At 42.2% G+C, this 13,875-nt stretch overlaps 1 protein-coding gene across 2 annotated transcripts in view; it reads right to left on the bottom strand.

The window, feature by feature from the left end:
• Positions 1-13,875, bottom strand: part of LOC115205563 (PH and SEC7 domain-containing protein 2-like) — a 52,265-nt gene that overhangs the window by 14,770 nt on the left and 23,620 nt on the right. For both annotated transcript variants that reach the window (XR_003880638.1, XM_029771689.1), the window contains exons 4-6: positions 4,251-4,445; positions 3,486-3,566; positions 2,871-3,028 (exon numbers count right to left, since the gene is read on the bottom strand). Coding sequence is in view for 1 of the 2 variants with exons in the window: in XM_029771689.1 (XP_029627549.1) it covers positions 2,871-3,028; positions 3,486-3,566; positions 4,251-4,445 (434 nt within the window). In the remaining variant the exon portion in view is untranslated. The remainder of the gene's footprint in view (positions 1-2,870; positions 3,029-3,485; positions 3,567-4,250; positions 4,446-13,875) is intronic.

Here is a 13,875-nt window from a genome sequence, read left to right as displayed (position 1 = left end):
GGGCAAAACCTTTTAGTGGCCTACCTCTTGATGACGAAGAGAAAAATGAGCAGCTCTATTGTTAATGTCCTGCAATTCTACACATTTTGCCATGGGGCATAGAGAAATCATTGCAGTTTTAAAGCACAATATTGACAATTCTACACATTTTCCCATGGGATGGTGAGAAACTTTTTCAAATGTATAGCTAATTTCCAGCAATTCTACACATTTTCCCATGGGGCAGAGAAAACATTTTGTAGTTGTAAACTCATTTCTTGCGATTCTGCTCACTTTGCCATGGGGCGGAACTAAAACTTTGCAGTTCTAAAGCGAATTTCCTGCCATTCTACACATTTTGCCATGGGATGGAGAGAATCTTTTTCAGTTTCATAGCTAATTTCCAGCAATTCCACACATTTTGCCATGACTTACAATGCCTTCAAAAAGTATTCACACCCCTTAACTTTTTCCACATTTTGTTGTGTTACAGCCTGAATTTCAAATATATTAAATTGAGAATTTTTTGTCAAAGTGGAATTATGTTTTCGGGAAAAAAATGCTAATTAATTAAAAATGAAAAGTTGAAATGTCTTGAGTGAATAAGTATTCAACCCCTTTGTTATGGCAAGCCTAAACAAGTTAAGGAGTAAAACTTTTCTTAAAAAGTCACATAATAAATTGCATGGACTCACTCTGCGCGCAATAATTGTGTTTAACATGATTTTTTAATGACTATTTTTGAATGACTCTGTACCTCACACATACAATTATTTGTAAGGTCCCTCAGTCGAGCAATGAATTTCAAACACAGATTCAACCACAAAGACCAGGGGGTTTCCAATGCCTCACACCTATTGGTAGATGGGTAAATACAATTTTTAAAAAGCAGACACTGAATATCGATTTGAGTATGGTGAAGTTATTAATTACACTTTAGATAATGTATCAATAAACAAATAAGATTCAGTCACAAATAAGATTCAGGCGTCCTTCCTAACTAAGTTGCCAGAGAAGAAGGAAACCGCTCAGGGATTTCACCATGAGGCCAATGGTGACTTTAAAATAGTTGGAGGTTAATAGCAGTGATAGGGGAAAACTGAGGATGGATCAACAACATTGTAGTTACTCCACAATACTAACCTAATTGACAGAGTGACAAGAAGGAAGCCTGTACAGAATAAAAATATTCAAAAAAATGCATCCTGTTTGCAACAAGGCACTAAAGTAAAACTGCAAAGAATGTGGCAAAGAAATCTACTTTTTGTCCTGAATACAAAGCGTTATGTTTGGGGGCAAATCTAACACAACACATCACTGAGTACCACTCTTCATATTTTCAAGCATGGTGGTGGCTACATCATGTTATGGGTATGCTTGTCATCAGCAATGACTAGGGTTTTTGTTATGATAAAAAGAAACAGAATAGAGGGAAGCACAGGCAAAATCCTAGAGGAAAACCTGGTTCAGTCTGCGTTCTAACAGGAAAATGCACCTTTCAGCCGGACAATAACCAAAAATACAAGGCCAAATATACACTGGAGTTGCTTACCAAGACGACATTGAATGTCCTAGTTACAGTTTTTACATAAATTGGCTTGGAAATCTGAGAAAGAATTGTAAATGGCTGTCTAGCAATGATCAACATCCAACTTGGCAGAGCTTGAAGAATTAAAAAAATTATAATTTGCAAATAATGTACAATCAAGGTGTGCAAATCTCTTAGAGACTTACCCAGGAAGACTCACAGCTGTAATCACTGCCAAAGGTGATGCCAACATGTATTGACTCAGGGGGTTGAATACTTATCTAATCAAGATATATTAGCGTTTTATTTTTTATCTTTTTTTGTTACAAATTTTAGAATTTGTCTTCCACTTTGAAATTACAGATTATTTTGTATAGATCCATTTTAATCTCACTTTGTAACACAATAAAATGTGGAAAAAGTAAAGGGGTGTGAATACCTCTGAAGGCACTGTATGCCATGTTAATATGCTATCTGAGTGAGCGTGACCAACAAAGTTAATTGGGACCCACTGGAAGTCAGGGCCCCGTGCCTTGCATACCCTGTCAGTAATTCGGCAATGATTACTACAAGGTTTAGATAGCTGGCTAGACTAACTTACCTAGTAATCTATAAAACTGACATAGGATAATTGAGTGACTGTCAGTGACTGAGATAACGAGAAAAAAACTGCTTATGCACTACCAAATGTTTAAATTGCACCTTGTGTGTTTTACTATTCTGACTTCCTAAAAAAAGGAAAGGGGATCGGGGCCCCCTAGCGGCCATGAGTCCATAAGCGTATTCTTATGTCGCTTAGTGGCAAGACCCGGCACTGGTTTTTCATTCAAGGCAACAAAGCTGTTATCGTCTTGTGAATTAAAATGTTATGTTTGTGCTTTTCTAACAACCAGTTTCTGTGTTCATGCAAGTGATTGATTGAACGAATCCTCACTATCAGTATCTGCAATTTGGCAGTACGCCCAGACCTTGTTTTGAGAACAAAAGATATCTCAGTCTCAAGGTCTCAGTTTAGAAACAAGTCTCGTGAGGTATTGGCATGAACCAGTATTGGTCGGTCACATGAATGAAGCAAACGTTAATGATGAATTCATTATGAATGATGAATAAGCTATATTATGCAAATATAACTTGTCTGCAGTATATAAGAGAACTAACTAACAGGACTGCCCCGGGAGAGCTCCTGATTGACATGTGTACTTGGTGCATTGAGTTGGTTGGAACCTCTCCAGTGCGCTGATAATAAAGAATGATTCATAAAAGATTGACTTTGAATGTCCCTGTGTAGAATGTCCAAGACAGTCTTCACCCTCATCATAGTCTTCCCAAGCCTCCCCAACACCCTAATTATAATCATCATCACCATCATCTTCTTCATCATTATCATTCCGTTCGGATATGTCCTTTCCTTCGGGGGCGAGGGCTGTGGGGTTGCAGACACAGAACCTCTTAGAGAAGTGGACCAGGATCCTTTCTCTCTCCTGGGTCTCCCCCATCAGAGGAAAGGCTTTCAGGAAGTTCCTGAGAATTAGGTCAAAGACCAACGAGTGAAAAGGCAGTATTGTTTTCAGGCTAGAATGCAGAGTGTATCTGTCCGTACAGTGATATAGGCCATAAGCTACAGTCTCCATTTCTAGGCTTCCTCACATTTATTTTTGAAATCGATAACGACGTCGTATGAGTGAGGCTAAAGTAGATTAGTACAATACAATGCAGTGCACATTCATTCAGTGTAAACTCAGTATAAGTGTGGTTCACCACTCCCATTACAAACATGTTAATTTACTCTGGATATCTGCATGCTGTGGTTTAATACATGCACTCAAGACAGTCCCAAATCATGGCATACTGTATTCCAGGAGGAGACAGTTGACTTTATAGCAAAATAGAGACCCACTACAGCTCTATACTCAGAGAAATCAGTGTTAGGCTAATGTGTTGTGAGCAGTGCTATGAGAATAGTGCTGACTGGGCTTACCTCAGGGCCTTGTCCAATGACAGACCAGAGAAGTCAAAGAAGCTGAGGTACTCTGACGCCACCAGCTGGCTGAACTCATTACTGCATGATGGACAGACAGAGAAGGGATGGGGGAGGGAGAGTGAGAGAGGGGGAAAGAGAAGGGAGGTGACGGGGAGCGATAGAAAGAGAGAGAGAAAGTGAGAGAGAGAGAGCGAGAGAGAGAGAGAGAAAAATAAAGATCGATATGTAGTTCAAGATGATACAAAATACAATATAAACACTGTGAGACATGAATGTGTATCAGTGACTAACTGAATGACTGTGTGTGTGTGTGTATGTGTAGTCTTGTGTGCGTGGTCATGTGTGTGTTTGGTCTTGTATGTGTTTGGTCTTGTTTGTGTGTTTGGTCTTGTGTGTGTGGTCTTGTGTGTGTGTGTGTGTGTGTGTGTGTGTGTGTGTGTGTGTGTGTGTGTGTGTGTGTGGTATAGTGTGTGTTTGGTGTTGTGTGTGTTCGGTCTTGTGTGTGTTCAGTCTTGTGTGTGTGTGGTCTTGTGTGTGATCTTGTGTGTGTGTGATCTTGTGTGTGTGTGTGTGTGGTCTTGTGTGTGTGGTTGTGTGTGTGTGTGTGTGTGTGTGTGTGTGTGTGTGTAAGTGTGTATGTGTGTGTGTGTTTATGTGTGTGTGTGTGTGTGTGTGTGTGTGTGTGTGTGTGTGTGTGTGTGTGTGTGTGTGTGTGTGTGTGTGTGTGTGTGTGTGTGTATGTGTGTATGCCTGAAACCCCACTTCTTTCCCAGGTGGCGTGCCACATCGCAGCGTTTGAAGCCCTCCAGGTAGAACAGGCGCTTGGCAAGGCGTTTGGCGGCGTTACATTCGGCACGGCAACCGTTGGCCAGGGTGTCCGTGCTGCCTCTCTCCAGCTGCTCCAGACCGCTCAGCTCCGAGTCCGAGTCCGACAGTACGTCAGTGACGTTGGTATCACTGAGGAGGACACACACAGGGACATTCAGAGATTAGGACAGACACTCTCCACTTGATAACTGTGGACCTTGCAACATGTGAGGTTGGCATTGTTGAGAACACAACACACACAGACAGATCTCTGTGGACCAACCAACATGACAGCCTTAGTGAGCTGACAGCATGGCACCTACCTGCCTTACAGAACAGTGCCCTAGCAGGACCACTGACGGGCAGTCACGAAGATGAAAATATAGAATGTTATGATGATATATGGGAGCTATAAACTCCAATTTCAAGACCCTTAATGACATAATGTCCTCTAAAGAAAAACCTGTCCATTTCATTAGACAAGAATAAACAAATAGATACGATAATAAATATACGAATGTGTGATATTCTATCAACATGAAAGTTACATGGCAAATTAGATACTACTTTTCTCATATAACCCTGATTCAATAATAAAAATCCCCTGAAGACACAAAGATAGAATATCTGAGACAGAGTCCTTATATCTCTCTATCCCTCTAACCAAAAACACATAAAACATCCTAAACAAACAGTACTGAAATAGTAGTAAAAACAAACGTCAAAGGCCTCAATACCAGACCAGACCAGGTGTGCTGGTCGACCCTATCATTTTATGTGTCTCTTTGACATTGTCAACATTCTCTCTATAAATGATCCGGATTGTTCTGCATAATCTAATTAGAGCGATTTCATTCATTCCTACATTCAATACGCCTTCGCACGGTAATGTGTTGGTTGCCGTGGATACGGGCGGCGGCGGAACCCGGTGTCCTAGGAGGAGAGATGACAGGCGCAATTACTACCCCTCCCAGGTTGATGTCTCCTACATCACAATTACCCACAGTCCTCACTGCAGGCAACAACGTGCCTTGAGCACAAGCCTCGCACAAGGATGGAACTATCCCCAAACAAGAATAGGTACTCATACCTCCCTCTGTACAAGGAAGATGTACTCTTATTCATCCAGCTTAAGACAGACGAGGAGCTATCAACAAAATAATTGCCCTCCCTGCATTCTATTCATCATTATCTTTCATATGCATGTGCAATTACTGCCCTTCCCAGTTTGATGACGCCTACATCACAATTACCCACAACCCTCAACTAGGCAACAGCATGCAATGATCACAAGCCTCACACTATCGTCAAAAGATGTCCAAACCTGCCCCTAGGCTACAACAAACAAACGTGTTTTTTTATCTTCATATCTTACAGATGCATTTCCCTAGAGTTCTCTCCACGTTGGCCACCATGCCTAATCCTAACCACATTTCAGTTCACAAAAAAATTGTTGATCTACTGAATAATGAACAACTCGTGCCAGCCTGGGAGTCACGGCAATCCAGGGGGCCCCAGTGAAGACATACAATGTCCATCAAATGCACAACACACAGTCCTAAATTGAACCCTATTCCCTATAGTACTTTTGACCAGGGCCATTTAGAACAAAGACACTGACTCACAGCCACTGGGATTCAATATGGATTTTGACCCTTGATCTTTATCTTGGATGAAGTGAACTACAGTACAGTTCCATGTACCTTTCATTGTAACTATTATGCATTTGAGAAGTCATGAGTAGATTTCCCCTGAATAGTAAGCTAATTTAAAAGTGAATCGGTGTGTGTGTGTGTGTGTGTGTCTGTGAGCCCATACTTAGAGCATGAGACAGCATGTCTGTGACTCACATGGTAATCTCTCTCTCCCAGTTGTGCTGTGCCTAGGCCAGCAAGGGTGTGTCGGGTGAAGGGCACGAGGGCTGTGTCTGTGTGTGTTGCTGTCTCTGTCTGTGTGTCTGTGTGTCTGTGTGTCTGTGTGTCTGTCTGTCTGTCTGTCTGTCTGTCTGTCTGTCTGTCTGTCTAAGTGTGTGTGTGTGTGTGTCTGTGTGTGTGTGTGTTAGAAAAAGGGGTGAGTGTGCATGTTATTTATGAGTAGGGGTGTGTGTGTCTGTGTGTTTCATAACTGAGGCTTGTAGCTGTACGTGCAATCACTGGCATCCTCTGTGCAATGTCTTGATGGAATAATACCAAGGACTCAGCATTAAGTGATCAAACACAACACCAGTCTAATACACCACTGGATCATTCATAACCTACTGCCCCCTCAGTCTCATTCTGTTATTCAAACCCCAACACTTCTAAAATAACACAGCACTCACTGATGCTGCACGGCAGTATACTGCGTGACACTACAGTATACTGCCGTGACAATACAGTATACTGCCGTGACACTACAGTATACTGCCGTGACAATACAGTATACTGCCGTGACAATACAGTATACTGCCGTGACACTACAGTATACTGCCGTGACAATACAGTATACTGCCGTGACACTACAGTATACTGCCGTGACACTACAGTATACTGCCGTGACAATACAGTATACTGCCGTGACACTACAGTATACTGCCGTGACAATATATTATACTGCCGTGACACTACAGTATACTGCCGTGACACTACAGTATACTGCCGTGACAATACAGTATACTGCCGTGACACTACAGTATACTGCCGTGACACTACAGTATACTGCCGTGACAATACAGTATACTGCCGTGACAATACAGTATACTGCTGTGACAATACAGTATACTGCCGTGACACTACAGTATACTGCCGTGACAATATAGTATACTGCCGTGACAATACAGTATACTGCCGTGACACTACAGTATACTGCCGTGACAATATAGTATACTGCCGTGACACTACAGTATACTGCCGTGACACTAGAGTATATTGCCGTGACAATACAGTATACTGCCGTGACACTACAGTATACTGCCGTGACACTACAGTATACTGCGTGACACTACAGTATACTGCCGTGACAATATAGTATACTGCCGTGACACTACAGTATACTGCCGTGACAATACAGTATACTGCCGTGATACTACAGTATACTGCCGTGACAATATAGTATACTGCCGTGACACTACAGTATACTGCCGTGACAATACAGTATACTGCCGTGACACTACAGTATACTGCCGTGACAATACAGTATACTGCCGTGACACTACAGTATACTGCCGTGACAATACAGTATACTGCCGTGACACTACAGTATACTGCCGTGACAATACAGTATACTGCCGTGACACTACAGTATACTGCCGTGACAATACAGTATACTGCCGTGACAATACAGTATACTGCCGTGACACTACAGTATACTGCCGTGACACTACAGTATACTGCGTGACACTACAGTATACTGCCGTGACAATACAGTATACTGCCGTGACACTACAGTATACTGCCGTGACAATACAGTATACTGCCGTGACACTACAGTATACTGCCGTGACAATACAGTATACTGCCGTGACACTACAGTATACTGCCGTGACACTACATTATACTGCCGTGACAATACAGTATACTGCCGTGACAATACAGTATACTGCTGTGACACTACAGTATACTGCCGTGACACTACAGTATACTGCCGTGACACTACAGTATACTGCCGTGACAATATAGTATACTGCCGTGACACTACAGTATACTGCCGTGACACTACAGTATACTGCCGTGACACTACAGTATACTGCCGTGACAATACAGTATACTGCCGTGACACTACAGTATACTGCCGTGACACTACAGTATACTGCCGTGACACTACAGTATACTGCCGTGACAATACAGTATACTGCCGTGACAATACAGTATACTGCCGTGACAATACAGTATACTGCCGTGACACTACAGTATACTGCTGTGACAATACAGTATACTGCCGTGACACTACAGTATACTGCCGTGACACTACAGTATACTGCCGTTTCAATACAGTATACTGCCGTGACAATAACTGATAAAGGCATAGAAATTATAGTCACTTTTTTTTAAAGGAAACAAAGCAGCTTGTTAAATCCTAGGGGCATGTTGAACAACGTTGTTGTCAAGTCTCCCATGAGAGTGAGCAATATGTAGCAAGGTCAACAGAGATGGTTCAAATGTATTGATCCGCGTTACAAACCCATTATAAACTGACCAAAGTTCGAACCATACAGATAATTCATTGTAACGTTTTTTTTTATACGGCATAGTCAATTAGCTATTCTCAAACGTATGGCAATTATACTTCAAGTAGCCACATTTTTCATGATAGTGTTATTAAACTGATTAGTGGCAAATCCATGCTTTAGTTGATTTGCAACGGCTGTCAAAACTGTTCCGCTCAATATTGTAATTGCAAATACAGCACACACTCCCGTTTATTCTGAGTCTGACTGACACAAGAAACTTCAGAACAACTTAACTGTGGGCGAAACCATAAAAAAACTTACAGAAGTTCGAGAAGCAAGTCGAAATGACAGTCATATTCCTCTTTCCACATTTTCTCTCCCGCGTTCGAGGATGGGAATCAGTGTCAAGGAGCGCACGACATCATCCAGCGGTGTTGGGTAAAATCCGGCTTTTGCGGTATTTATCCATAGGCTTAAACAATCAGATTTTCGTCAGTCTTTTCCGACACAAACGGGACTCGAAGCCCTGCATGTTTATTACCCGGTTTAAGAGTACATCATTATCTAACTATAGTGTTTGTAGCCTACAGCCTTTCCCCACAGTGTGAATGGATATTAGATGTTTCCCGTGAAGGTTCTTGGAAATCTCCCTCAAAAAAGAATGTGAGGGGCGGAGCGACAGACCACACAATCTACTGAATTATGTTCCTAAATGTTGTTAGTACACACTCACTCGGATGATCATTCAGGTCTGTACATAACCCATTACGCCACTCCCTCCCTGGTCTTTTCCAACGGTTGCTATGTTGTGATGCAAAGAAAAGCCTGTTTTCTCTTGGCCTAAGGCCCAGAAACCACATAGTTAACATAACTCTTCAGAATATCACTCATATTCTAAAGATGTGTCTCATGGTCATATTCAAAGGCAGGTCCACTTCTACCCTACAGCTATGGTAATTTCCCTCTACAATGCATTCGGAAAGTATTCAGACCTCATGACTTTTTCTACATTTTGTTATGTTACAGCTTTATTAAAAAATTAATTGAATCGTTTTTTCCCCTGATCAATCTACATGCAATATCCCATAATGACAAAGCAAAAACAGGTTTTTAGAAATTATTGCACATTTATAAAATGAAATTAAAACTAAAATAATACATTTGCATAAGTATTCAGACCCTTTACTCAGTATTTTGTTGAAGCACCTTTGGCAGCGATTACAGCATCGAATCTTCTTGGGTATGACGCTACAAGCTTGGCACACCTGTATTTGGGGAGTTTCTCCCATTCTTTTCTGCAGATCCTCTCAAGCTCTGTCGGGTTGGAATGGGAGTGTCACTGCACAGCTATTTTCAGGACTCTCCAGAGATGTTCGACCAGGTTTAAGTCTGGGCTCTGGCTGTGCCACTCAAGGACATTCAGAGACTTGTCCCGAAACCACTCCTGCGTGGATTTTGCTGTGTGCTTAGGTTTGTTGTCCTGTTGGAAGGTGAACCGTAACCCCAGTCTGAGTTCCTGAGCACTCCGGAGCAGATTTTCATCAATGATCTCTCTGTACCTTGCTCCGTTCATCTTTCCCTTGATCCTGACTAGTCTCCCAGCCCCTGCCGCTGAAAAACATCCCCACAACATGCTGCTGCTACCACTATGCTTCCCCGTAGGGATGGTATTGGCCAGGTGATGAGCGGTGCCTGGTTTCCTCCAGATGTGACGCTTGGCATTCAGGCCAAAGATTTCAGTCTTGGTTTGATCAGACCAGAGAATCTTGTTTATCATGGTCTTAGAGTGCTTTAGGTACCTTTTTGGCAAACTCCAAGCGGGCTGTCATGTGCCTTTTACTGAGGAGTGGCTTCCGTCTTGCCTATCTACCACAACGGCCTATAGCTTGGTTTTTGCTCTGATATGCACTGTCAACTGTGGGACCTTATATAGACAGGTGTGTGCCTTTCCAAATCATATGCAATCAATTGAATTTACCACAGATGGACTTCAATCAAGTTGTAGAAACATCTCAAGGACGATCAATGGAAACACAATGCACCTGAGCTCAATTTGGAGTTTCATCGCAAAGGGTCTGAATAATTATGTAAATAAGGTATTTCAGTTTTTCAGTATTTCAACATTTCTAACGACCTGTTTTCGCTTTGTCATTTTGGGGTATTGTGATGTCATTATGGGGTATTGTGATGTCATTATGGGGTATTGTGATCTCATTATGGGGTATTATGTGTAGATTGATGAGGAAAACGATTAATTGAATCAATTTTTGAATATTTCTGTAACGTAACAAAATATTGAAAAAGGGAAGGGGTTTGAATACTTTCTGAATGCACTGTATTTGGCCCTAGTGTTGTGTATTGTGTTGCCAACCATCTCTGACTCACCCTCCAAAAGCAGAAGAAGACGTGGACTGGTGGCGTTGCGATTGGTATAGATAACTGGCACACACACACACACACACACACACGCACGCACGCACGCACGCACACACACACACACACACACACACACACACACACACACACACACAGTGGCAGATATGAATCATCTACTCTGACACATCAATACATACTCCCTCTGTTTTTAAATTCCTCCTTCCCCTTTCTAATCTTGAGGAATCGTGCAGACAAAAATAAAGTGACAAGGGGAGGACAAACAGACAGAGGAGGGGAGAGAGGGAGGTGGGGGATAGAGAGACCGATAAGGTAGGACAAAGAGAAGAGACTAGGCACCTGGGTCCCTTATCTAGACTAGACCTTATAGACAGCCATTGAAAGCTCGACAGCCATGATGTGACAGGACCACAATAGGCCCTGATCACTAAGCTAGCAGGAAACAGGATGTTGTCATCAACATTGTGATGCAAGTCACTGACAAGGATTCTAGTGAAGAAAGTGTTTATATAAGGCAGACGGGTCTCACAGAGTTTCAGCCCCCCAGCTCTTTCTGACTTCTCAAATGGCCACCACATTCTAACATTTCACTGACATCAGCATTCCTTTCTAGCAGGCATCATAGGCACGTGAACTCAATCCTGACGTCAAACGATTGCAACGCAACCTCCAAAAGGAATACTTTGGAGTCTGGGTTGAACGTTTATGACATATTTATGAGCTCTCACTCCAAATGTAAAATATACTCCTGCAACCTCTAGAAGAACACCATAGGAACAGTAACAATTGGATACAATAGTCTTCAACTGTTTTGTCCTAGTTGAGGATCAATGACGTAGGGTCTGGAGAAAAATATACGCAATAAATGTCCTCTCAGTCAATGGCATCGAGTGATACAGTCGATGTACATATAACATGTCAAAAAATACAAAGGCAGCTAAAAATGTAGGTAAATAAATCCAGTGAAATGATCTGGTGTGATTTAAGTATCTCCCAACCCGTGATACAAGTCAAGGCTGCATATTCAAATCCAGCTATAGAAAAATGCTTTTTTATATTTTTGTTTTATGCCTATCCCAAACCTGAACCATTACCTTAACCAATGCCTAACCTTAAGATTTCGGAGTTAATGCCTTAACCTAAAATCTGACTACTAAGTGGACTGGACAATTGTTTTTGGAGAGATTGAGAGCTTTTCAGTGATAACCACCATTAATATTAGCAGCACAGATGCGCAGCACAGTTCTGTTCAGCAGTGGGAAGGACGCACCACACCCAGCACACACAGCCTACATCAGCTGGTGAGCTGAGGGGGAGCAAGCGATGAGTGTGGGCAGACAGGCTCTGCTCTGGCTCCGATTATACACATCGCACTCTATTTTTTGCTTCCCCGTAGCTAACCAGTCACCTGCATTCTAGTTAGCTACCCTCTGCCTGGTTATTATTTCTTTTTTATTTCACCTTTATTTAACCAGATAGGCCAGTTGAGAACAAGTTCTCATTTACAACTGCGACCTGGCCAAGATAAAGCAAAGCAGTGCGACAAAAACAACAACACAGAGTTACACATAAGAAAATAAAAATATAAACATCTATGTATACAGTGTGTGCAAATGTAGAAGAGTAGGGAGGTAGGCAATAAATAGGCCCTAGCGGCAAAAATAATACAAATGTAGCATTAATAACTGGAGTGATAGATGTGCAGATGATGAATGTGCAAGTAGAGATACTGGGGTGCAAAAGAGCAAGAGGGTAAGTAATAATATGGGGATGAGGTAGTCGGGTGTGCTATTTACAGATTGTCTGTGTACAGGTACAGTGATCGGTAAGCTGCTCAGACAGCTGATGCTTAAAGTTAGTGAGGGAGATATAAGACTCCAGCTTCAGAGATTTTTGCAATTTGTTCCAGTCATTGGCAGCAGAGAACTGTAAGGAAAGGCGGCCAAAGGAAGCGTTGGTTTTGGATATGACCAGTGCAATATACCTGCTGGAGCATGTGCTACGGGTGGGTGTTGCTATGGTGACCAGTGAGCTGAGATAAGGCGGGGCTTTACCTAGCAAAGACTTATAGATGACCTGTAGCCAGTGGCTTTGGCGACGGATATGTAGTGAGGGCCAGCCAACCTTGAGCATACAGGTCGCAGTGGTGGGTAGTATCTGGGGCTTTGGTGACAAAACGGATGGCACTGTGATAGACTACATCCAGTTTGCTGAGTAGAGTGTTGGGGGCTATTTTGTAAAGGACATCGCCGAAGTCAAGGATCGGTAGGATAGTCAGTTTTACGAGGGTATGTTTGGCGGCATGAGTGAAGGAGGCTTTGTTGCGAAATAGGAAGCCGATTCTAGATTTAATTTTGGATTGGAGATGCTTTTTGTTAGGGATCAGGCTCCTTTTTCTCCATTGAATGACATGCCCAAAGCAAACTGCCTGTAGCTCAGGCCCTGAAGCCAGGATATGCATATTATTGGTACCATTGGAACGGAAACACTTTGAAGTTTGTAGAAATGTTAAAATAAAGTAGGAGAATATAACACAATAGATATGGTAGGAGAAAATCCAAAGAAAAAACAACCAGAATTAGTTTTTTGAGAGACCATCCTCTTAGAAATGCAAGAAATTATATTGTATATTGTAAAATATTTCCCTGGATGCAATTCCTTTGGCTTCCACAGGGTGTCAATAGTCTATATTCAAAGTTTCATGCTTGTAACTTCAAAAAACAAATAAGAAATAAGAGTTTTTGTTTGAGGACACTGTCTTGAAAAGTTGCTTAAGGGAGTGCTGAGATGTTGGCCAGGGTGGAGGGGTAGCTAGGTGGAAAGCATGGCCTGCCGTGGAAAAATGCTTATTGAGATTATCGATTATCATAGCTTTATCGGTGGTGACAGTGTTTCCTATCCTCAGTGCAGTGGGCAGCTGGGAGGAGGTGCTCTTATTCTGCATGGACTTTACAGTGTCCCAAAAGTTTTGGGAATTAGTGCTACAGGAAGCACATTTCTGTTTGAAAAAGCAAGCCTTTGCTTTCCTAACTGACTGAG

Source organism: Salmo trutta, chromosome 13, assembly GCF_901001165.1.
Source record: "Salmo trutta chromosome 13, fSalTru1.1, whole genome shotgun sequence".
NCBI lineage: Eukaryota > Metazoa > Chordata > Actinopteri > Salmoniformes > Salmonidae > Salmo > Salmo trutta.
This window is presented reverse-complemented; position numbering and strand designations above follow the sequence as displayed.